General features: G+C 41.6%; 1 protein-coding gene across 1 annotated transcript in view; it reads right to left on the reverse strand.

Annotated features, from left to right (window-relative positions):
- The window catches only part of KDM3B (lysine demethylase 3B), a 56,460-nt gene that overhangs the window by 13,355 nt on the left and 20,556 nt on the right, over positions 1 to 22,549 (reverse strand). Inside the window, exons 5-15 of the mRNA XM_045819546.1 lie at positions 21,972 to 22,096; positions 20,111 to 20,185; positions 16,811 to 17,410; positions 11,630 to 12,869; positions 10,610 to 10,811; positions 7,454 to 7,668; positions 6,586 to 6,738; positions 3,582 to 3,689; positions 2,329 to 2,456; positions 993 to 1,266; positions 4 to 260 (exon numbers count right to left, since the gene is read on the reverse strand). Of these exons, the coding sequence (XP_045675502.1) occupies positions 4 to 260; positions 993 to 1,266; positions 2,329 to 2,456; positions 3,582 to 3,689; positions 6,586 to 6,738; positions 7,454 to 7,668; positions 10,610 to 10,811; positions 11,630 to 12,869; positions 16,811 to 17,410; positions 20,111 to 20,185; positions 21,972 to 22,096 (3,377 nt within the window). The remainder of the gene's footprint in view (positions 1 to 3; positions 261 to 992; positions 1,267 to 2,328; positions 2,457 to 3,581; positions 3,690 to 6,585; positions 6,739 to 7,453; positions 7,669 to 10,609; positions 10,812 to 11,629; positions 12,870 to 16,810; positions 17,411 to 20,110; positions 20,186 to 21,971; positions 22,097 to 22,549) is intronic.

A 22,549-nucleotide genomic window follows, 5' to 3' on the forward strand; every position in this document is an offset into this window, starting at 1 on the left:
TACTGCTGAGGATGTAGAGAAGACCGGGGGGAAGGGTATGCCTGTGTCCAAGGGGGTTTGAGGAAGCTTTCCGGGCCCGGAGTGAAGGAGGTCTCGAAGGCTAGAGCCTTCTGTTTTGTTGTTGGAGGCAGTGGGACCCAGTAACAGACTGTTAAAAAGCTTTGGAGTCAACGGAGAGACCTTTGCAGTGGAGTTGAAGGAGTCCAGCCCAAAGGGTGAATGAGACTCTTTACTGAGCACCGACCTCAGGGACCCTGCTTCTGTAAGAACATAACCGGGACAGCATTAGGCACGACAAAGAACACCCAGCAGGCAAGTGACTCCTAAAACTCAGCCAAGTGGCAAGGGGAAAAGATTCTCCCCTCCCCTGTTCCCAAACTATGTACAGTTTGTCTGGGCCAAGCCTGACGAGCTATGACTATGGTAGGTCCCATGGCCAGGGAGAAGCTCTCCTATTTCTTCTTTTCCAGATCTGGATTTCAAACTTCCTTTTGTTCCCATCCATCTTTTGTCTCCCTCACTTTCTAAGACAGTGTTTCTTCGAGTGGGTCTCCAGGACACTTGTATTGGAATCACCTGGAATGCTTGTTAAACAATGGAGATTCCTGGTCTTACTCTAAGACATCCTCCTTGAATAGTTCTGGTGGGGCACAGGAACCTGTATTTTTAACAATTCCCCAGGTGATTCTTATGCCCATTGAAACCTGTCTAGCCCTCAAGCCTAGCTGCCTAACAGAGCCACCTGGAAAGCTTAATAAAAATCTTGCATCTATTCTGACTACAGAGGCCTGGGGTAGAGCCCAGGCATGTGCGTTTTAAAAAACATTTCAGTTCTAGAAAGAAGTCAAAGAGATTCCCTCATTTTATGTGATCAGCCAGAGAAGCAAGTGGCACGTTTCATAAATGTGGATGATAATGTGTGAGTCTGAAGAATCCCAGAATAACTCAAGTGTTCCACCCACAGGCAGGGCAGAGGCTTTGGTTCATCTCACCTTTTGTTTCTTCTTTAGCTTTCTGAGTTGCTAAATCCGCCAACCAGTGCAGGGCAGAGGAGGGTGGGGCTGTGTCAGGGCAAGGGGGCCTGATGGCTTTGAGCTCACTATTGCTGTTTGATGCCAAACTGTCTGCTTTCGGAGGCTCATCTGCTCTGATGTCGGTGCTGTCGGCTTTGGGATCAGGCTCTGGAGTTGTGACCGCTGCAGTTCCTCCTCCACCTGAGAAGGTGGTTTCACTTCCAGAAGAGGCACTAGGGTTTATGCTAGGAAGCTAAAGCACAGAACACCAGCCAACATGGTTAGAATGCCATTCTTGTGGAGCAAAAGTAATGGATAAACAGGTCTACTTAAAATGACTCTACTAGGTCTAGGAAAACAATCTAAAACTGTCCCATAAACAGTAACTTCATTCATTCATTCAACATATATTTATTGAGTCCTATATAATGTGACAGAAACTGCTAGGTTCTATGGAAAGAGAGTGAACAAGACTTGAAACTAAAACAAGGTTTTGGTTAGCATGTCAGAGGCTCAAATTCTGCAATGGCAAATTGGTGATAAGAACTTGACCTCATAGAGCTCAAGATTCTGTTCTAAAGATTAAATGAGATAGTATTTGCAAAGAGGTTAGAGTATTTTCTGGCACACATGAACTCAATAAATGTTTATTATTCTATTTTTGAACTTTCCACATGATTTGCTCTAATATGGCAACTCTACTGAAAATATATCTTGAAGTCCCTCAGCATTAATTCCCCCAAATGTAAGAAGTTAGCTGTGTGTGTGTATATGCATGTGTTAAAAAAAAAAAAATACAGCCTCTTGTTCAAAATAGTCATGATCAAACAGGAATGACCTCCATCTCTGACAGAGCACTGGGAAAACCACTGACTCTCCGTGGAGGCTGGGGACTGCTTTCAGGATAGAATGATCGCAGCTCGGCAGGTCAATCTTCATATTTCTATCCTCTGTACCTCACACGACAAGGATAGGAACCATGCACAAGACTGAATTCCTACTAACCTTTTCTATACTGTTCATCTACACTGGACCCTGAGGTACAGTATAAATCTTGACAAAATGCAAAGAATCTCTTTGTGCTATTTATCAACTAAGCCTGAACTGGTTTTAAAGATGAATGAAGAGAAACTTGTACCAGTCAGAGGGAATTAAAATTCCTTGAGTAACCCTCTTTAGGTTCTTTCTAGAAATGCTTCTCTATCCTTTCCCTAACTCCCCGGGAATCCTGTGTAGTCTGGTACAACAGAGGTATGAATTTCGTGGTACTGAGAACTTAAGTTTCACTCAGTTATTTCCATACACACCACTTTACCTGTGACATCCCATTGGTGACAGCAGGTCTCAACACAGATTTGTTTTGCCGACTAATACAAGGGCAGTTTGCTTTAATTCCCCACTTGCCCCGGGCAGCATGTACCATATCTCCAATATTATACAGAGCTGGAAAAAAGACAATAACAACAATTAATATTAGAATGCCCATATGTGCTAGATATTGTGCTAAAGATGTTATTTAAATTACTTCCCTCAATCCTTACCACATTTCAATGGGGTAGCAGCTTTCCCCTCCATTTTTGATGATAAAAACGAGACTTAGAAGTTAGGTCATTTACTTAAGTACATACAGTTGGTCAATGGAAGTACTAAGACTTTAATCCTAAAGTTCTGTGAATTCATAACCACTAAGCAACAGTCTCTTCCCTCCTCTAATAAACATTAACAAGGTATCCACCGGGCAAAACTTTAGGGGGTACATTCTTCAATGTTTATTTTTATTTATTTATTTTTAGAGAGAGGGGAGGAGAAGGAGAAAGAGAAACATCAATGAGTGGTCGCCTCTTGAGTGCCCCCTACCGGGGTGCGGAAGAATATAGGGTGGAGAATATAGGCAGTAATTTTGCAGATTCCCATCTTTAAAGATTTTATTTATTTATTTTTAGACAGGAGGGAAAGGAGAGAGAAACATCAATATGCTAGAGAAACATCGAGCAGTAGCCTCTCGCAGGACCCCAATCAGGGACCTGGCCTACAACCCAGGCAATGTGCCCTGACTAGGAATCCAGCCCGCAACCTTTTCTGTTTGCAGGCCAGTGCTCAATCCACTGAGCCACACCATCAGCTAAGGCAGATTCACCATCTTTAATGCACGTGTGTTAGTGGAAGTGTGCAAGCTGGAAAGTGACTGTCTGGAGGAATCAATGAAATAAAATGGGACTGTGACACAAAATGACCATTTATTCCTACTGTTAAACTGCCTTCTTCATGGATTCAAGAGGTTTGATTAGCTTCAGCTGGATTTCTATAAGCCTAAAACCAAGGGTCTCTCTGACAGCATGGGGACTAACCTTTTCTGTTCTGCTCCTACCTACCATAGGGATGTAAAATGGCATCTGGAAAAGTAACCAAGCTCTCCGACTAGAAAGGTGAAGCAAAGTGTACGCAGGGGTTGCACATAATCTAACACCTACCTAATGATTCAACTTCTCAGAGAAATCTGGTGAGGTTTAAAAAAAATACAGGCTGAAATAAACTATTTCACTAATTCTAAAAAAGGAACTTCCTTACCTGTGCCAGGGATGATCTGTGTGGGCATTAGATTCTCTGGTTCATGGGACTGTCCCTTTGCACATTTCAACCAGGAGAAAACCTCTTCATCACCCATCTCTTCTGTCTCTGAAACAAATGAAATGCCTTCAGTTATTTTATGAGGTCACAAGGTGTATCCCTCTCAGTGAATCAGAGTTTCAGACCTTAAAAGACAATATTCTCATGGCTCAAAGATTAATAGCTAACTTTAAAAAAACCTGCCTCACTGAGATATAATTTACACACAAAAAATTCAATGAGACAGTTGTATAAATACTACCACAATTATGATACAGAACATTTCCATCTCCCTGCCTAAAATTCCCTTGAGCCCTTTGCAGTCAATACCCCCATCTCAACCCCTGAGCACCACAGACTGACCTTCTAACACTTTTCCTAGAATTTCATGTAACTGGACACATACAGTAGATAGTCATTTGCGTTGGGTTTCTCTTATTTAGCGTCATGATCTTGAGATTCATTCATACTGCAGCATGCCTAGTAATGCATTCCTTCTTATGGCTGAGTGGTATGCTAGGGTATGGATATACTATATTTTGTTCAGCTGGTGGACATTTAAATTGTTTCCAATTTTTGGCTATTAGGAATAAAGCTGCTACAAATATTCAAGTACAAGTCTTTGTATGGACATGATTTAATTTCTTTTATTAATACCTAGAAGTGGGATGCTGGGTCTTATGTTAAGTTTATGTTTAAATTTATAAGAAATGGTCATACTGTTTTCCAAAGTGATGGTAGCAATTTGCATTCCTATCAGCAATGTTTAAGATTTCTAGTTCCTCCACTACTAAGGCGTGACCCTTTTGGACTCTACCCAGTGCCTCTCTGCTCTGGCTGGTGTGAATACAAATTGTGAGTTCTACAAACTATTCAGTCACTTTCTTTCGGAAGGTTCTTTTTTGGAAAGCCTTGAGGAGTTTCATCTCAGGCATGTGCAGATCACTCTATAGCACAGGTGGCAATCATAAGGCCCGTGGGCCGAATCCAGCCCTCTACCTTGTTTTAACTGGCCCGGCACCTTGTTTCTACCCAGCAGCAGCGCCGAGCTCCTTGCCCCTAGTTAAGGAGTAGTTACATTTATACAGTCCTAAAATTACATTCAGCCCTTGGAAGACAACCACGAGGCTGATGTGGCCCCCGGTGAAAATGAGTTTGACACCCCTGCTCTATAGCCAAAAAACTGACGAGATCTCTTTGCAGCTGTCTGGTGTTCTCTTTCTAGGCAGCTGTGACTTCTTCAGCACTCTGCCTCACTCTGCTCAGATGCTGATTTCTCTCAGTTCAGTGAGATTGCCAAGCTGTTTCAGTTGCCTTTCCCTGTGCTACAGCCTGGAAACCGCCTCCAGGACTTGAACTGGGGCAGCTGCAGAGTTCACTTTGTTTCTTCCCTTCTCACAGGGGTCACAGCCTCATACTGCCTGTTGCCCAATGTCCGAAACTGTGGTTCCCCATATTTCATCTCATTTTCTCGTGTTTTCTTTTCGTTTTTTTGTTTGTTTGTTTGTTTGTTTTGTTTTGTTTTAATGGCGGGAGGGCAATTCCTACAGCAGTTAATCATTCATGGGCAGGAGTGGAATATCTAACAGCTACTTGACATGCAGAACCTAGTGGGTGTCAGGCCCTGTGCTCATCACTTTACCTGTGTTATTTCATTTAAACCTCACAACAGTGCTGTGAGGGAAGTACTCATATTGTCTTCGTTTTATAGATAAGGAAACTGAGACTCTGAGGGGTTAAGTAACTCCCCCAAGATACCATAGCTGGTACAGTAAGATATGGGAGTGGGTTTCAAATCCCAGTAGCCTAGGCTACCATTGCAATGGTTACACTGTATCTCTGAAATGGGAGAATGAAGAAGACAAGAAGCAAGGCAGACTCCTGGCATGTTGTAAGATAAAGCAAGAACAAAGGGAAGCAAATGATTTGCATAGACATTTCTCCAGAGATAAACATAGGGCCAACAAGCACATGAAAAGATGCTCAACATCATTAGTTATCAGGGAAATGCAAATCATAACTATAAAGCTAGATACCACCCCATAGCCACTATGATGGCTGTAATAAAAAAGACAGACAATAGCAAGTATTGGTTGAAAAGTTGGAACCCTCATACATTGATGGTAGAATTATAAATGGTACAACTACTTTGGAGTACAGTGTGGCAGTTTCTGAAAGGGTTAAAATATAACTGTCATATGACCAATAATTATACTCTTAGGTATATACTCAAAAGAATTAAAAACATAGGTTCACACAACAATTTCTATACAAATGTTCATAGAGGCACTCTTGGTAAGAGCCGAAAGTGAAAACAATCCAAATGCCCATGAACTGATAAGTGAATCAACAGGCAGTATGCCCAAACAATGGAATATTACTTGTCAGCACAAATGAATGAATTACTGATACGTGCTATGACATGGATGAAACTTTAAAGCAGTATGCTAAGTGAAAAGCGGCCAATCACACAAAGCCAAATATTGTATGATTCCATTTATGTGACATGTACAGAATAGGCAAATCTAGAGAGACAGTAAGTAGATTAGTGGTTACCAAGAGCTGAGGGGAAGAAGGAGTGGGGAATAACTACTAATGTCTACAAGTCGTTTCACCACCTTTGGGAGTGATGAAATGATGGAAATGTAATTAGACAGTAATGATGGCTGCACAACCCTGAAGATACACTAAAAACTTTTCAGTTGTATATTTTAAATGGGTGAGTTTTATGACACACAAATTATATTTCAATAAGGATGTTATTAAAAACAAAACAAGGGAAGATAAACAACCACCCTTCTTGGCTCATTTTAGCCTTCCCGATGATGCTAAAATATTGGCAATTTTAGTGAATGAAGCTAAGAGGCTAAAGAAGGCACGCAAACCCATTCTTGCTCCAATTTCCAAGTGCCATCCCTCCATTGACAAGTTACCTTTTGAACTGCAAAGGACAGTACTTGCTTACCACTGCGTGGACGGCTTTTCCTGAGCCGGTAACAGTCAAGGCAGACCCCAAATCCACATTTGCGACAAACCCAGTGGATGTTGAAGAGAGTTGTTTCACATACATCACACATCTCCCGTACCCCACGCACTGCTCGCTTCCATGCCACTTTCTCTGGTGGGAAGAGGGAGGGAAATATTGTTGGTATCAACTCTCCTGAACAGCAGCAAAAGACCCAGATCCACTGTTTCTTACTCAAGTCATTCTGTCCAGCAATAAAGCTCAAAGATTCATGAGAAACAAAATATATGGAATTTCTAATATTTCTGAACAAGTGTCACAGGTTGTTACTTAAGATACTATAAAATTTTCAATTTGGGGGAGTCTGAAATAAGAGGATGCTTCTCTTGAAAAGTAGGGAATAATTTCATAGAACAACTTACCTTCGCCTAGACATATAATCTGGTATCTCAGACATGGAAAGAACCATAAGTGCCTGAATAATGTGAGTTCTAGGTATGAAAGATGGTGCCCAGTAGCGCTTCATCTCTGCACAAACCATAGAGCATCACTTACTGATACAAGGTGGTTCAAAGCAAACTGAAAATACTCAGACTGAACCAAACCCAAGCAGAGATCAAAATGCTTGTTATGGAGGCTGTGCTACAAAAATGTAAAGGCAAGCAAGGGAAGGTGTTTTTGGTAAAAGAATGAGGTCTGCTGGATACTGTAATGCCCTCAGCTTTATAGTTTGCTACAGAGAAGCCTTATCAGTCTTAATTCATCCACAGAACATGCCATCTGCCACTGCTTCCACTCCTCCCCTAAACAAAAGAAAACAAAGGTTTCAAATAGGAGTGCAGGGAAGAAGAGCAAGATGGTGCCTTACGGTGTGGCTCTACCATCATCATGGCCTCCTTTTCGGACATCACGAGCTGACAGAACTGGTCCCCAACGTTGGCCAGGATATATTTTGAGGTTTCTAGGTCTATCCCTTCTGCTAGGGAGGAAGAGGGAATCCACAGGTTCATGGCATCAGGGTCACTTTGCTGGGGACTCAGAAACCCCTCCACACGGAGTACCCCCTTTCGAGTGAAGATCAACCTGAGGCAAGAAGGCAGACAGTTAAATGCATAGTAAAGGGCAGCAGCCATGCAAACAAACACACACCCCAAATCCTAGCACCTAAGTGAAACTGAATGAGACGTAACCGGGATCAGTCTGAGTTAAGAATTTTCATCACATTTGACCAACATAGTATGCATGCTCTGTACTAATCAGAAAGTTTGTTAATACCTAGTAGGTCTGAGTTCTTTAAAAAGCCGTCCCACCAAATGTCTATCAGTTTCTCCACTCGTTCTCACATCTATGTCCCCACAAGTAACTGACCAGAGGAAAACACAAAGTCGTGTCGTCACACTTTAAATTGATGTCCACCTGTATCAGGTGAGCCCTTAATATTGCCTGGCAGTTACAATAGTTTCCTGGTGTGCTTCCTCTCCTAGATGTCCATCTAGTTAACATCTTTATTTTCAAACCTCCAATATTAATTCCCCCATGAGGACCTTGCTAACTATTCCACTGAGAAAATACAAAGAGCCAGAAGAGAGCTCCCACAAACTCTCACCACCACACCTTCCTGCAACTGGGCCCACGTACACCATCCAATCTTCTGCTACTATGAACGAACTAGGTCCTAGCAAAGATCACTCTCTCCACCTATGCTCTTTCACAAATTGTCTCTTCTGCATCTTCTGTTTTCCTCTCTGCTGAATCACTGTCAGAATTTGAACTTTACTACCTCAAAAATCCTCTAACAATCTGTATCTCAAAAGTCCTCTTGACCCCACTCTCTCTTCCATTTACTTGGTCGTTACAGCAATTTCTTGAAAGAGTGGTCTGTATTGATTGTTGCCAGCTCTAGTTCTTTTCCCTTCTATTTTCTCTTAATCCACTCCCATCCTTTCCCCCACCAATCCACCAAAACAGCTTTTGACAAAGTCACCCCCCCCTTGCTAAGTCCAAAGGCCACAACCAGTCCTTATCTTTCCTGACCCAATCAGCAGCATTTGCCACAGTTCATTATTCCTTCCCAGAAACACTTTCTTCAGCTGTCTTCCAGGATACCTCACGGGCTGTTCTTTCTTCAGCCTCTTTTACCCTCCCCATATTTCCCACCTCTAAATGTTGGAGAGCTCTAGAACTCAGTCCTTAAACTGCTTCTGTTCTCTATCTACATTCCTAAGTGATCTCAACTAGACTCATGGTTTTAAATACTTGGTGACATCCAAAGTTTTATCTCCAGTTTGGACCTCTTCTCTCACCTCCAGGGTTGTATAGCCAGCTGCCCTTTCAGGAGCTCCATTTGTCATCCCAAATATAAGATGCCCAAATTAAAGCTCCCCATTTTCCTTCCCAAACCTGCTTTTCCTTGAGAAATCTCCTCATGAGCAAGTTTCATTTTGCCAGTGTTCAGGCCAGAGGCCGCAGACTGCTTTCTTTCTTTCATACTTCACATCTAACCCATCGGAAAAACATGTGGACTCTGTCTTCAATATATATCCTTAATTCATCCACTTTTCATCACCTCTGTCGCTACCTCCCTGCACTAAATCTCCATCTCTCACCTAGATGACTGCAACAGCTTCTTCTCTCTGCCTTTGCCTCAATATAATCTATTCTCAAAAAGGTAGTCACAGTGCTCCTCTAAAACATTCATCAGTGTCACTCATCAGTTCCAAACCTCCAATGACTTACTTCGACATAAAACTCAAAGCCCTTAGAGTAGCCCTTTAAAATCAGAACCCATCATTAACTCTTTGCCCTTAACTCCCTTCCTTCCTGGCGTACTCTATTTCAGTCACCTAGCTCCATAAACACACCAAGTTGCTCTTGTTGTGCCCTCTACCTGGAATACTTGTCCCCCAGAAAAATGTGTGGCTCACTCCCTAACCTCCTTCAGGCCAGGGCTCAAATCTCACTTCCTCGAATCATTTTATTTAAAACTGTAGCCTCTCTAGCCTCCCCCCACATTTCAATTCCGTTTCCCTTCTTTATTTTTCTCATAGTTAATATCAGCTGGCATACCATATATTTAACCTTTTTTCCCCTGCCTCCCTAACTACAATGCAAACCTCCCAAGGCCTGGAATTTGATAGTTTTGTGCACTGCTTAATCCTCAGTGCCCAGAACAATGACTAGCACACATGATGTGTTCCATAAACACTTGCTGAACAAGCCCTGGCTGGTGTGGCTCAGTGGACTGAGTGCTGGCCTGCAAACCAAAGCACTGACGGTTCAATTCCCAGTCTAGGGCGCATGCCCGGGTTGCAGGCCACATACCCGGTTGGGCGGGGGTATGAGAGGCAACCACACATTAATATGTCTCTCCCTCTCTTCCTCCCCCCCTTTCCCTCTCTAAAAAAATAAATAAATAAAATCTAAACATTTGCTGAACAAGTGAATCCACACTGTGTAAACCATTTGGATTTCTTTATTTTAAGAATTACAGTTTCTTGAAAGATCATTTAGAAGAAATTCTTCATCTAAGTTTATCAAGCAGAAGTGACTAAATAGCTGTTGTTTGGTAAAAGCAGAGGATATTCCTAGGATTTTCATTGGCTTTCTCTTTTCAAAGACGAGTCATATTACCTCCTAACTGTATTTCCCCTTCTTTCTAGGGGACTCAAGTTACTTTAGTGCTGAAGAGTGGAGTAAGCGGTCAGGCAGACTCATAATCCAAAATGGAGCTCTGCTTATACCACCAGTTTCAAATGGAACCCGAGTTAGGAATAACTCGGTGTAGGTCAGGGGCTGACAGCTAAGACTATTCAGCTTCAATTCTCTAAGGACAAAGCCACATGTCATTTCACAATCCAAACAACTAAGTGTCTACTGTGGCAGAGCCTCAGTAGAGTCTGAGAGCAGAGAGGTAAGGAAAACAAAGAGGAAGATGGTGAGATATACTTACAGATTCAGAAAAACAGTGGTAGTTATGTATCATTAATGGAAACTGGGAAGGAGACAAAGAGAGAAGTTCGGGTACCTCCGGAAGTGAAAGAAGCGGCAGGCCACAGTGGAATCGTCTTGCTCCTGTTCCTTAAACTTCCGATACCGCTCCAGGCGGCACTCGCGACACTTGTGCAGGTGAGGGGCTACATTGATGCAGGACCCATCCTGCAGGAAGGGCTCTCCGGACTGCTTCAGCTTCTTCACTTTGCTAACATCTTTCAGGACTGACTGGCCAACTGTGGCAAGGAAGAAAGGTGAAACAGGTGGTTGTGACAGGTATAAATGAGATTCAGTAACATGATCCTTCTGAGGATAGATACTTGTTCTGACCTGGGCCACCTCTCTTGCACTGCTTGGGCATGTGCCCATCAGGTCCATCCTTGACGGGAAGGGAGCAGAAGGAGCAAAAAGGCTTCACTTTGGAGCTAAGGACCATAGAGAATTTGAAGGAGGTGGCCCATTATAGTGAACAACTCTGGACATGGGTGAGGAAAACCGAAGAAGGCAGAAGGTATCCCCACCTGTCCCTGGCCCCTCAGGATATGACTGTTCTAATCAAGGACTCTTCTAATCAAGCTCCCAGGAGATGCCAGTTCTTAATAACAAAAGCTACTTTTACCACCAGACTTTTTTTTTTTTACCATCAGCTCTTACACATTTCTGGACCATAACTTCACACAATAGGATTTAATGGCTTTTGGAAAGGGCATTAAAACCTTACATATGTGCCAGAGAGAAGCATAGTGAGGGGTGAGTAGAGGGTGGGCCAATGGGAAGCAGAAAAGGATGAGAAAGACACAAGGAAAGAGTTCCTGGACAGACCAGCACAGAAGATCGAGGCTCCTCCTCTGTGGGACTACCGTAACACCGAGCAGATGCAATCCTGCCCTGAAACAGGTCTAAATAAGGAGCTTCTGTTAGGCCCTCTTGGCTATGTAACTCTATGAGATTATAGAACTTTCCATCAAAGGGAGGGCCTCTGCTGCCCAAAAGCACAACAGGTATTCAAGGTTAGTGCCAGAGCCAAGCCCAGATACAGCCCCAGCAGGATCACCTTTCAGGGGTGCCGTCCGAGGCCGGCCCTTGGGGGCCTGCTTCCCTTTGCTTTTGCCCAGCAACAGCTCAGCGCTGCGCTCCCCACTGGGGCCCAGCTTCCCCATCAGGTGCTCTGGAATCCCCTTCAGGCCAGTCTTGGCCTGCAGCTGCTCCTCAGAGTCGCTCAAATCTGACAGGTCACTGTTGGTGCTGGAGTCCGAGTCCTGTCTGCAAGCCAAGCTTCGCTCATCCAACGAGAACCTTTTCACAGCTTCAAAAGGGGCTTTGTTCTCCTGTGAAAAATCTACCGGGGAGGATAGAAAGCTGCCTGGGTGCCTGCCAAAGACATTGGTAAAGGTTTTGAGGAGGGGATTGTCCTGCTGCCCAGGCCCCACAGTTGGCCTCTCCTCTGTGGGGCTGGAGGAGAGAGTAGGCATCTCAATGGGCTGGGTGAGGCTGCTGGTGGGCGAACTGGAGCGGCCATTCCCCATGGCAGAGAGGCTTGGACCCCCGGTGGTAAGAGCTGAGCCCAGAACACCAGATACCAGTTTGGAGGAGTCAGTTGTGATGAAGAGGGTTTTCTTCTTTGCTAAAGATGCTGAATCTGAAGAGGAGTGAGACTCGGGCCAGCTGGGTGCTGCCTTGGAGGTGACAGTGGTAGCAGAGGAAGAGCTACCTGATGATGCCTGAGATGCAAAGCCGCTGAAAGGGCTATGTTCAACTTTCTCCACAAATGCCAAGAAAGGGTTAGAGGGCTCTTCCCGGGACAGTTTAGGGGGCTGTAAAAATAGATTTTCGTGACTCTCTGGGGTTCGGGCATTGAGGAGGCTCCGTGGGAAGGCTGGTGTGAGGGTGGGCATGGACTCTGTAGGCACTTTCTGGTCCACAGAGCTGCCAGCCTTAGAGCCTGGTTTAGTGTCTGCTCCAAGGGTGGATCTGCCTTTACATAGGCTCTCAAGGCTTTGTTTGAATGAGTCTCGACTGGAGGAATCGTCAGCCAAACTCTCTGAAACGGTAGTGAAGTAGTTACTGGTGGGTAAAGTTTGGGGCATGCATTGAAAAAACAAGTTTTTGGAGAGATCAGAGTCTTTCTGAGACTCTGGTGCAGAGCTACTGCCAAAAGAGAAGCCCAAAGGTTTGTTCTCTGTGGCCAGAACACCATTGGACTGGCTCCTTCCACTTCCAAAAGTCAATGGTTGTGATAAACTTGGAAGAGACGCTCCAAATCCAGAAGAGGCCAGAATAGAATTTCTTGAATTCTGAAAAGAAGATAGCCTGAGTTAGTGACGCCAGTTTCTCTTAACAACCTTATGATCTCTTTCTTGGATCTAGGTAAACATTTCTTACGGGTCATTTAATTTTTCTGACAATTCCATTAAAACTTCTCTTATAACTAGATTTCATCAGCATTAGGGAAGAAACCTGTCATAGACCACACAGAGGGTATCTTTAGCAAGGTGAGCTAGAGATAGAAAGATGTCATTCATCCTGCCACTCCCTTGGTCGTTAGCCAATTGGTTGTCACAGCACTAGAGTCCATGTAAGCTTCCAAGTAGCTATTTAGAAATAATGACTCCACCAGGGAACTGGTAAAAAGGATTCTTGAGCAGACATCAGCTTCTACTTTAAAATATACCAAGTGACCATGTAATATTAATCTAACTCAATGACCTTAGAGGCTATCGTTAAAGTTTTGATTTATGTAAGCTATTATAAATTTCCCATCTTACAAAGGTGACTTTAGTCCCATAACGAGCCCATTGTACATTAATGAACACTTTTAGAATTTGGCCATTTATTTATGGGTCCAAGTCAACCTAAAAGTTGACTATTTATTTCAATTAAAGTTAAACCTAAAGATGCTAATTTAAAGAAGGCACACTGGTTTTATTGAATACTTGTGCCACCATTAGGATCTAACAAGTCTCCAACCAGGAAAGGTATAGCTACTGATATGCCCACCAAACAAAAACATTCAGGATAACAAATTGAATAATAAAAAATACTTTCTTTTTTACCTTAAAAATGTTAACTTCTGCATGTGCATAAAGAAGGATGGGATCGCTTTCATATATATTACACAACCGTTCACATACACAGGAACATCTATAGGCAGGTATGAGCACTTATGTAATACTTGTTAATTTAATAAAACCCAGATGCTAGCATTTGACTAACAGGAAGGAAGGGAGGGAGGGAGGGGAAGAAAAAAAAGGGTAGCTCTGGCTGGTGTGGCTCAGTGGACTGAGTGCCAGCCGGCAAACTGAAAGGTTGCCATTTGATTTCTGGTCAGGGCACATGCCTGGGTTGCAGGCCAGGTCCCCAGTTGGGGGTGTGCGAGAGGCAACCAATCACATGTTGATGTTTCTCTCCCTCTCTCCCTCTTTTTCCCCTCTCTCTAAACATAAACAAAATCTTAAAAAATAATACAACACTGGAAATAAATTATTCCATGACTGCTTAATGAACATGGTACTTCCTTCTGAAGCGATGGAAATTTCTTAAACTAGACAGTGGTCATGGGTGCACAACACTGCGGAAGTATTAAATGCCAAAGTACTACACATGTTAAATGGTTAAAATGGTAAATTTTATGTCAGTTTACCACAATTAAAAAAAAAAAGTTCTAGCCCTTGCTGGTGTGGCTCAGGGGATTGAGTACCAGCCTGTAGACCAAAGGGTTGCTGGTTTGATTCCCAGCAGGGCACATGCCTGGGTTATGGGCCAGGTCCCCAGTAAGAGTGCATGAGAGGCAACCACACATTTATATTTCTCTCCCTCTCTCCCTTCCTTTCCCTCTCTCTAAAAAGAAATAAATAAAATCTTAAAAAAATAAGTTCCAGACATGAAAGGGCCATGTTAAAAAAAAAAACACAAAAAACAAGATGGAGTTTCAATTTACTTAAGGCATTCTTGAAATATGCAAGAAGTCTATATTAGGACTTTCCTGGAGGGAGGCACAGAGGCATGAGAATCAGGCAGGCTCCCTTGGGTTGCCTCCAGTTGACATTTGCTATACAGAGAGTTTCAGGGCATTTTAGAGTTCATAATTCTGCTTTCTTTTCCTTCCCACTAACCAACTACCACTGACTTAAACCCCCTCCAACAAAGAAGAAGACGACAGACAGACACAGCTCTGAGGCTTTGCAGTTGCTTCACCAGCAGGACTTGGCCAAGAGCCTTGACACCTGCATGACTGCAAGGAACCAGCATGGGTAGCTCAGGTTTCACTACTAAAGTTACCCTTTAAAAATAAATACACACATGAATGAAGAACAGTTTGGATGGTCTTTCATTTTCCTTCAAATGATTAAGTTCCAAATCCTTTTCTTATACAAAAGTGTTGACAAACTGATTTCAACTCAATTTTTAGGGCAAGGAGTTTCCTGGGTGGGGGTTGTGTCCCTATTTCAGATTTGACATCATAAGGGAAACATCTATATCTGTATTTTAAAATCCTACCCCCAAAGAGAATATCTATGTTGACAGCTCAGCAAAATTACTGATATAGTCACAGAAATTCCTCCAACCTGTTTGGAAAATGCCCTTGAGCCCATATTTCATCTATGCAGATTTGCTATTCCTAAGAAGGATGGTCTTCAGTGGAACTTTTCTTGTAGCACCTAAAATTTGGTCTCTTTTGTAATCCCCCATTTTTGTCCACACTGCTTCTGACAGGGAGCTTAGTTTAATTAGTTTGGGCACTATGATGACACACACTGGAAATCCACGAGACCCTCACCTAGTTCTCTTTGGGAATGCTGGTCAACTACTAGAGCACGAACCATTACAGGCCGTCTTCTCTTCTGCCTGGACATTTTACTTCCTTCCTCATCCCTGCATGCTAGCGATTAACAAACTGTATTTTCTAGGGAGAGGAAGAAATCAGATGAAATGTATATGTCGTGTTTCATCTGGCATTGTTATTCCTAAAATGATTTCATTTTAGGATGTGAGCTCCTTCAAATAGGGATTTTGATTCTTTATAAATATGGTACTTGGCACACAGTAGTTTCCTACACATACTTTGAAAAATAATGTAGTATTTCTTTTTCTTAATATTTTATTTATTTGTAGAGAAAGGGGAAGAGAGGGAAAAGAAGAGGGAGGGAAACAGTGTGACAGAGAAATAGCACTGGGCTGAGAGGCAACCGGGGACCTGGCCTGCAACCCAGGCATGCGCCCTGACTAAGAATTGAACCAGTGACCTTTTGGTTTGCAGGTTGGTGCCCAATCCACTGAGCCACACCAGCCAGGGCTAGTATTTCATCTTTGTATTTCATATTCCAGCTTGAGAAAGCTAGGGCTAGAATCATAAACCATACTTTGGTGATTGGAACGAGAGTCTGTCTGAAGACTGTGAGAACTGATTTTGATATTACTTCAAGTTTGATTGGGGAGTCAACTTAATGTCAATTTGTATTTACCAAAAGTTCCATTTCAGCAATAAATACATGCATATCAGTTAAACAGTAAACTGGATAATTCTGTGATTAAATTCCATCAAATTTTCCAGGTAAGGCTTAAAAAAATTAAGTTAGGCCCTGGCTGGGTGGCTCAGTTAGTTGAAAAGCTTGTGGGTTTGGTTCCTGGTCAGAGCACAGATCTAGGTTGCGGGTTCAAGCCCTGGTAGAGTGTGTAACAGAAGCAACCAATCAATTTTCTCTCCCCCTTCCTTTCTCTCTAAAAGCAATAAAAACATATCCTCGGGTGAGGATTAAGGAAAAAAAAATTTACAGCCATATCAAATCATGGAGAAGAAGTCCAACCTCAAGGGGAAATATCATAGAAAATGAACAACTGAAGATCAGTTGGTAATAGTAGTTTTCACATAGCCTTAATTATACCAACACTGTAATTCATGAATCTTGCCTCTCACAGGCTTGGTGGAGGATCAGCCAGTACTGGAACTAAATAGGTAATTGAATTAAAAAGATCTATCTTAACACCTCATTAAATTGGGTTGTATAATCAGTTTTGATTAGAATAATTGTTCAGGTGACTTTTAAGAGCTAATAAAGTTATTAAAATATATACATTTGCCCAATGAGCAGTAAAGGTCTATCCAGAGTTCAATTTAAGCATATCTCAAAAATACTCCTTTCCTGTGGCATTTGAGATGCCTTAATAATGTGTTACCAAGAAAGCAGGGTGAAAGAGTGAACCCAAACCTGGCATATCTGCCCCTGAAACAACTCACCTCTCCTGGGACCTGCGACCGGCTGCCTTTCTGTTTTTCGGGCCCAGCCCCTGCTGCAAGGCCAGTGTCTGAGATCCTCACCGTGGTTGGTGTAGAGCTGGCAGTAGTGACCACAACTGCTGAAGCCACTATGCCCTGGCCAACTTGTTCCAGTGTTTTTCCTGCCTCTTTGCTTTCAGCCCCACCTACCTCTGGGGCCAAAGGTGTCTGACCTGTGGCTGCAGAATATGGAGTAAAAGGTACAGGTGTATCCCCACCTACAGGCTCATCCTGTACCACCAGAGTCCTGCCGTTTTCTTTGGTGTAAGTGGCAAAACGAATGTTGCGGTTAATCTGGGGGACAAACGTAGTCGGTGGTTGCTTGGCTCTCTGATCCAGCCCTGGCTCTCCACTGGCAGTCCCTCCTTTCCAGGGGCCTCGGCTCGCCTCACCTCCATCGCTCCCATTACTGTCTACTTCACCCCTGTCTCCTTTTAACTTCTTTGATGCAGGGTCACACCCAGAGTCCGAAGCACTTTTTCTCCTCCGGCCATCTTTTCCCTCTATGCTCTCTCTCTTCTTTTTTCCTTTGGAAGATTTTACTGCTTTTAACGTACCCGCCTACAAAACAAAATTCAAAAAAGATTTATTACAAGGAATTTTCCATGTTGTGAAAACCATAAACCATTAGCTCTTTCCCATCTCTAGAAGCAGAAAAACAAAGCAGGCACAGATGGCCAAGTTCCAATGCCAGCTCTAAGACACCCCCCTTTGTCAAAAAGCTCCAATCTTCCTGTGACTCAATTTACACACACATATTCAAGATAATGGTCACTAGAGATTAACTCACTTGGCAAATCTTCCCTTAAATAAAATGCACTACTTCCTCAAATGAAGGATGGTTTTAAGCATTTGTGAAATTTCTTTTACAAAATAGACTGCCAAAGCTAGGTTGGGAGCTCATTTGCCCCTTGATTTTAAAAAATCTGCTTTATTTCATATTTATCTCCTTGTTTGACAGTCACAGCATTTCAAATATTGAAATGAAATCTCCTCCTCTAGAAGTCATGAAAAACTGATGACAACAATAGGAAAACTAACATTTATGAGTCTGTGACCAAAGGAAAAGTGAGCTCGATAGAGACAAGTTTGGATTGCTCTTATAGACACTATAAAGATGCAAACAATCTCTAGATCTTATTTAAAAGCATTAGACAGAGGAAAGCGAAAAAAGGGCAGGTTACCACATAGCATACAGTTAAATCTCTTAGCTCTTTCAATAATTTCAGCCTATCTCATGAAATCTTACTTGTACCTTATTTGAGAGGCCAGATAACCTTAAAAGATACAGGTTAGAAGACGCAATTCCTATTTTCTTCCCTGAGAAGGACAAAGGAAGAGAGGTTTGGGACACAGCTAACATTTTCTCAAGCAACATTTGTGCAGCAAAGACTTGTATCTGGAACATTGTTAGACTGGTATTCCACCATAAGGCAGGTAATCATTTTAGCTTTATTCAGGTAACTTTCACATAGTTTAATTTGGTGATAACATGTTAGGGTGGCAATAAGCTATTGTCACACAGTTAGTTAGCTGTTAATATTATCCAGCTTAATAAATACTCTTTGTGCCCTGGAATAGTTAGATTCTTTGTGCAGATCTGAATCTTCGTTGTAATCATTATTATAGGTGTTATAACAAACTGTTTCAAATTTTGTTATTTCTCTAGCCAGTTCTAGTTCCTGTATCTTCCTTCCTTCCTTCCTTCCTTCCTTCCTCCCTCCCTTCCTTCCTTCCTCTCTCTTTTCTTTGCTACCTTTCTTTTCTTTGCTACCTTCATTTCCATCATTTCTCCTGTAATTTCCTTCTATAGTTCTTAACCAAAGCCCAAAATTTCTTTGTTTCTCCCATACTTTTGGTAACATTAAGTTTTTAAATCCTTCACTTAAGAACTGTTTTTGTTTGCTAGGAATTGTTTTCACTTGATCTTTCAAAAACTTTTTAAGCTCTTGTTCACTGCTCAGTTTCCACTGTTGTAAACTACAGAAGTATCAGTGAAATCTCGCCTTTCTTGCTCACTCATCATTTAAGAAATGAGGCGAAGGGTTACTGTAAAACTTGGCAGAACTGTCAATAATAATTATGCTTTGCTAGCTAAGAAGATAGTCACATCATAGCAAAGCTGAAAAGGAAAGAATCAAAATCTATTGCTCGAAACCACAGATCGATCTCACCTCTGACTTATCTGGCCAACTTGCAGAGCCTGGCTCATAGCCACCTCCCTGAGCAACAACTTATATGTATTCCTACTTACGGTGAGCTACTCACATGTGAGTAGACAGCCTAGGGCACTGAGACAAGTGACTCTTCAGCTATATCTGGCCAGCTTAACAGTACCTGGCACATAATAAATGAATAAATGAAATAAGGTAGGGAATAAAAAAGGGGCCCAATACACCATCAAAGTAACAGGTGTTTTCAGCCATGTAAACACAGTCAAGACATTTATCCTATTTGTGGTAATATGGAGTAAAGATCTATTAAATTTAACCTTGATTCTTCTTTTCCTACCCTTATTTTATGAAGTCAAGGATGACTAGATAAAGAAGATGAGGAAGAACTGTGTACTTAGCAAGAGTGGCCAATATGGCAATATTATAGAGATGCTAAGAGACTATGAAGAACATGTGGACAGTTGGCCATCCTAGTCCATGTCCTACTGAAGGAAAATCACAAAAGATTCCTTGGCTGGTTCAGGTACTGATTTATAAGGTATCTTTTTTGGGCTACGATAATTTTGAATGAACCAAGAGTTGGACTTGTTCACAGTAATTGTAGAGTAATTTACTGTGTGCTGAGCACAGAACCGGCACTTGTTTTATTTGATCTTCTTGGGATATGAAATCTCAGATTCCCCTGGAGCTCACTACCACTAGGTGGAAAGAAAAAAGGATATAGCTTCTCCTCCATTTCTTATTACTGGGTAGGCCATGAATATTACTACTGCTTATTACAGCTGTAACTGTCTACTGTACCTTTCAAATATACCTGTCCTAAAAGAAAGTCAGAAGAAATAGTTAGGCTATGGATTTTAAAACGGCTAGGTGACATAATCATTATTAAAAGGGTTGCTCAGACTAGGTTTTTTTCTTGAGACTATCTATCCTCCTTTAACAAGGCAAGACTGAAAAAAGCAAGAAAAGTACAGTGGCCAGAGATGAAATCCAAAGGGTATCCGTGGAAAATACGCATGTAAGGAATCTACATAATAACATAAAGCAAGCTCCCAAGTCTGCTCAGAGACTCAGTCCATTACTGTACCTCACTCTGAGGCGATGAAGTATCCATCAGCATCACATGAATCAGTCTAGGATCTACAGACTTGATCTCACCACTCTACAGTAGGAGCAGGTAACAGATAATATGAAAAAGAGGGAAAAAGATTTAATACATTACCTACCAAAGACACAATTATGTATTTTTCTGATCTGCATAATTGTTTTTGTATTTCTAGTCCCATAGCAGAATAAAAGCACTACCAAAGCAGGGATCATTACTATCCTACAGGTAGATAACAACATCTGAAACAGGGTGAGCCTTCGAGTGTCTGGGTCTCTTTAAGGATATTAATTTCAAATTCTGCACCTCTAAAAACCTTCCTATTCTGTACATTACAGAAACCAAAAACCTTCAGAACCAATAATGATTAAAAGTGCCAATCTACTATTAAAGAATAAAAGATTTCCACACCTAGGAATTTATCCCAATAAGTAACATGAAAGAACAAACAATGGTATATGTTCAAGGATATTCACTGTAGCATTATTTGTATTACTGAAAGTACTCGCATTGATTAAAATGTCCATCAAAAAATTTTTTTAATATCTTTGGGGCTTATTTCTTTTTCTTTAAGATTTCATTTATTTATTTTTAGAGAGGGGAGGGGAGGGGAGGGAGAAAGAGGGAGAGAAACATCAATGTGTGGTTGCCTCTGATATGGCCCCCACTGGGGACCTGGCCTGCAACCCAGGCATGTGCCCTGACTGGGAATCGAACCTGCAACCCCTTGGTTCACAGCCCGAGCTCAGTCCACTGAGCTACGCCAGCCAGGGCAAAATGTCCATCAATTTTTGATTAACAGTAAATTAGTCATGACATTTCCATCCAGTGGAATAGTATGCATCTATTTTAAAAGGACAAGGCAGCCCTGGCTGGGTGGCTCAGCTTAGCTGGTTGGAGCATTGTCTTGTGCACCAAAAGGTTAAGAGTTCAATCCCTGGTCAGGGCACATAACTAGGTTGCAGGTTTGATCCCCAATCAGGGCGCATACAAGAGGAAATGGATCAATGTTTCTCATATCAATGTTTCTCTCTCTCTCTCTCTCTCTCTCTCTAATCAAACATCATCGAATGAGGATAAAAAAAATAATAAATAAAAGGACAGACACATGTCTATATGTATTTTACACAGAAAGATGTTAATTTACAATTAAGTAAAAAAAGGTAAGTTACAGAAGAATATGTAGCATGTACCAAAATGTTAATGGTAGTTATCGTTGTGGGGGATGGGGTAGCTCTTAATAGCTACTTTATATATGTATATTATTTGAACTTTTAAAATGAAGATTAATTATTTTTTAAAATTTAAATACATAAATAAAATCATTTATGTTTATATTATCAATACATGTGACTGCTAAGGGCAAGTCTGGAACCAGTTCAAAGACATCAAATACAAATCTGTCTGCTTGAAAACACTCATCTAGCATTTTTCCTACACAATTCTCTAGGTAGTGTTAGATGCTATGTTTTTTTCTGTTTACTTCATTAGAAACAATTTTCCAGTATCAAAGGGAGAGAGGTGTATTACAAAAGCAAATGCTAACTAAATTTTTAACTACTACTTAGCTTTACATAATAAAACGATAACACTACTTCAAATCTGTACACTGTTTTACAGATTTCAAAGCACTTTCAAATACATTACCTTACTTCCCAACAGGGAAGATGGCGGGGGGGGCTTGTTACCTAGTTAACTCTAATTTACATATGAGAACAATGAGGTTAGGAAAATTGAACAGCCTTTCCCAAGGTCATGTCTTACACTCGAAGTGCTCCCTTACCCTATACCTCTCTCAATAAGGGGATGGATGGGCTTTAGATGAAATAACACAAAGCCTCACCTCAGTTATAGACACCTCCATAAGACGAGTAATGGAATCTTGATGGCTTACTACACCATAGATCCAACTTACTTCCCCTTCTGGCTGGTATACTTTGACCCTGTGACCTTGAACACTGTAGGGACCTAAAGGAGAGATCAGTCAGTATCGGATATCTTTGGCTAAGCTACATTTCATAATTGGTTCTAAAAGCAGAAGGAAAACTGTACGGTGTAAATATCTGGCAATTTCAATCTTGTATGAAGTTGAATAAATGAGTATTTTCAGATTTATCATACTCAGAAATTTAAAAACAAAACATAGTTTTTCCAAGTGACCTTTGTAAATTCAGTTTATTTAGAGATTTCTTAGACTCTCCCAGGCCTCTGATTCTACCTTATCTCAATCTTCCCATTTGAGAATATAGGAAAGAGAAAGGAAACTTAGAAATAAATAAAAAACTACAGGTAGTATGAAAGTGTACTCAGATCTGATACATAACATTAAAAAAACAGGAGGCTAGTAAGTTGAGTATACTATTTTGTTAAGTGACCATATGAATGACATATAACCATTTGCACCCTGCTATCTAACTTTCA

The sequence above is a fragment of the Phyllostomus hastatus genome, unplaced genomic scaffold, assembly GCF_019186645.2.
Source record: "Phyllostomus hastatus isolate PE091 unplaced genomic scaffold, TTU_PhHast_1.1 phas_contig_150, whole genome shotgun sequence".
In the NCBI taxonomy this organism is placed as follows: Eukaryota; Metazoa; Chordata; class Mammalia; order Chiroptera; family Phyllostomidae; genus Phyllostomus; species Phyllostomus hastatus.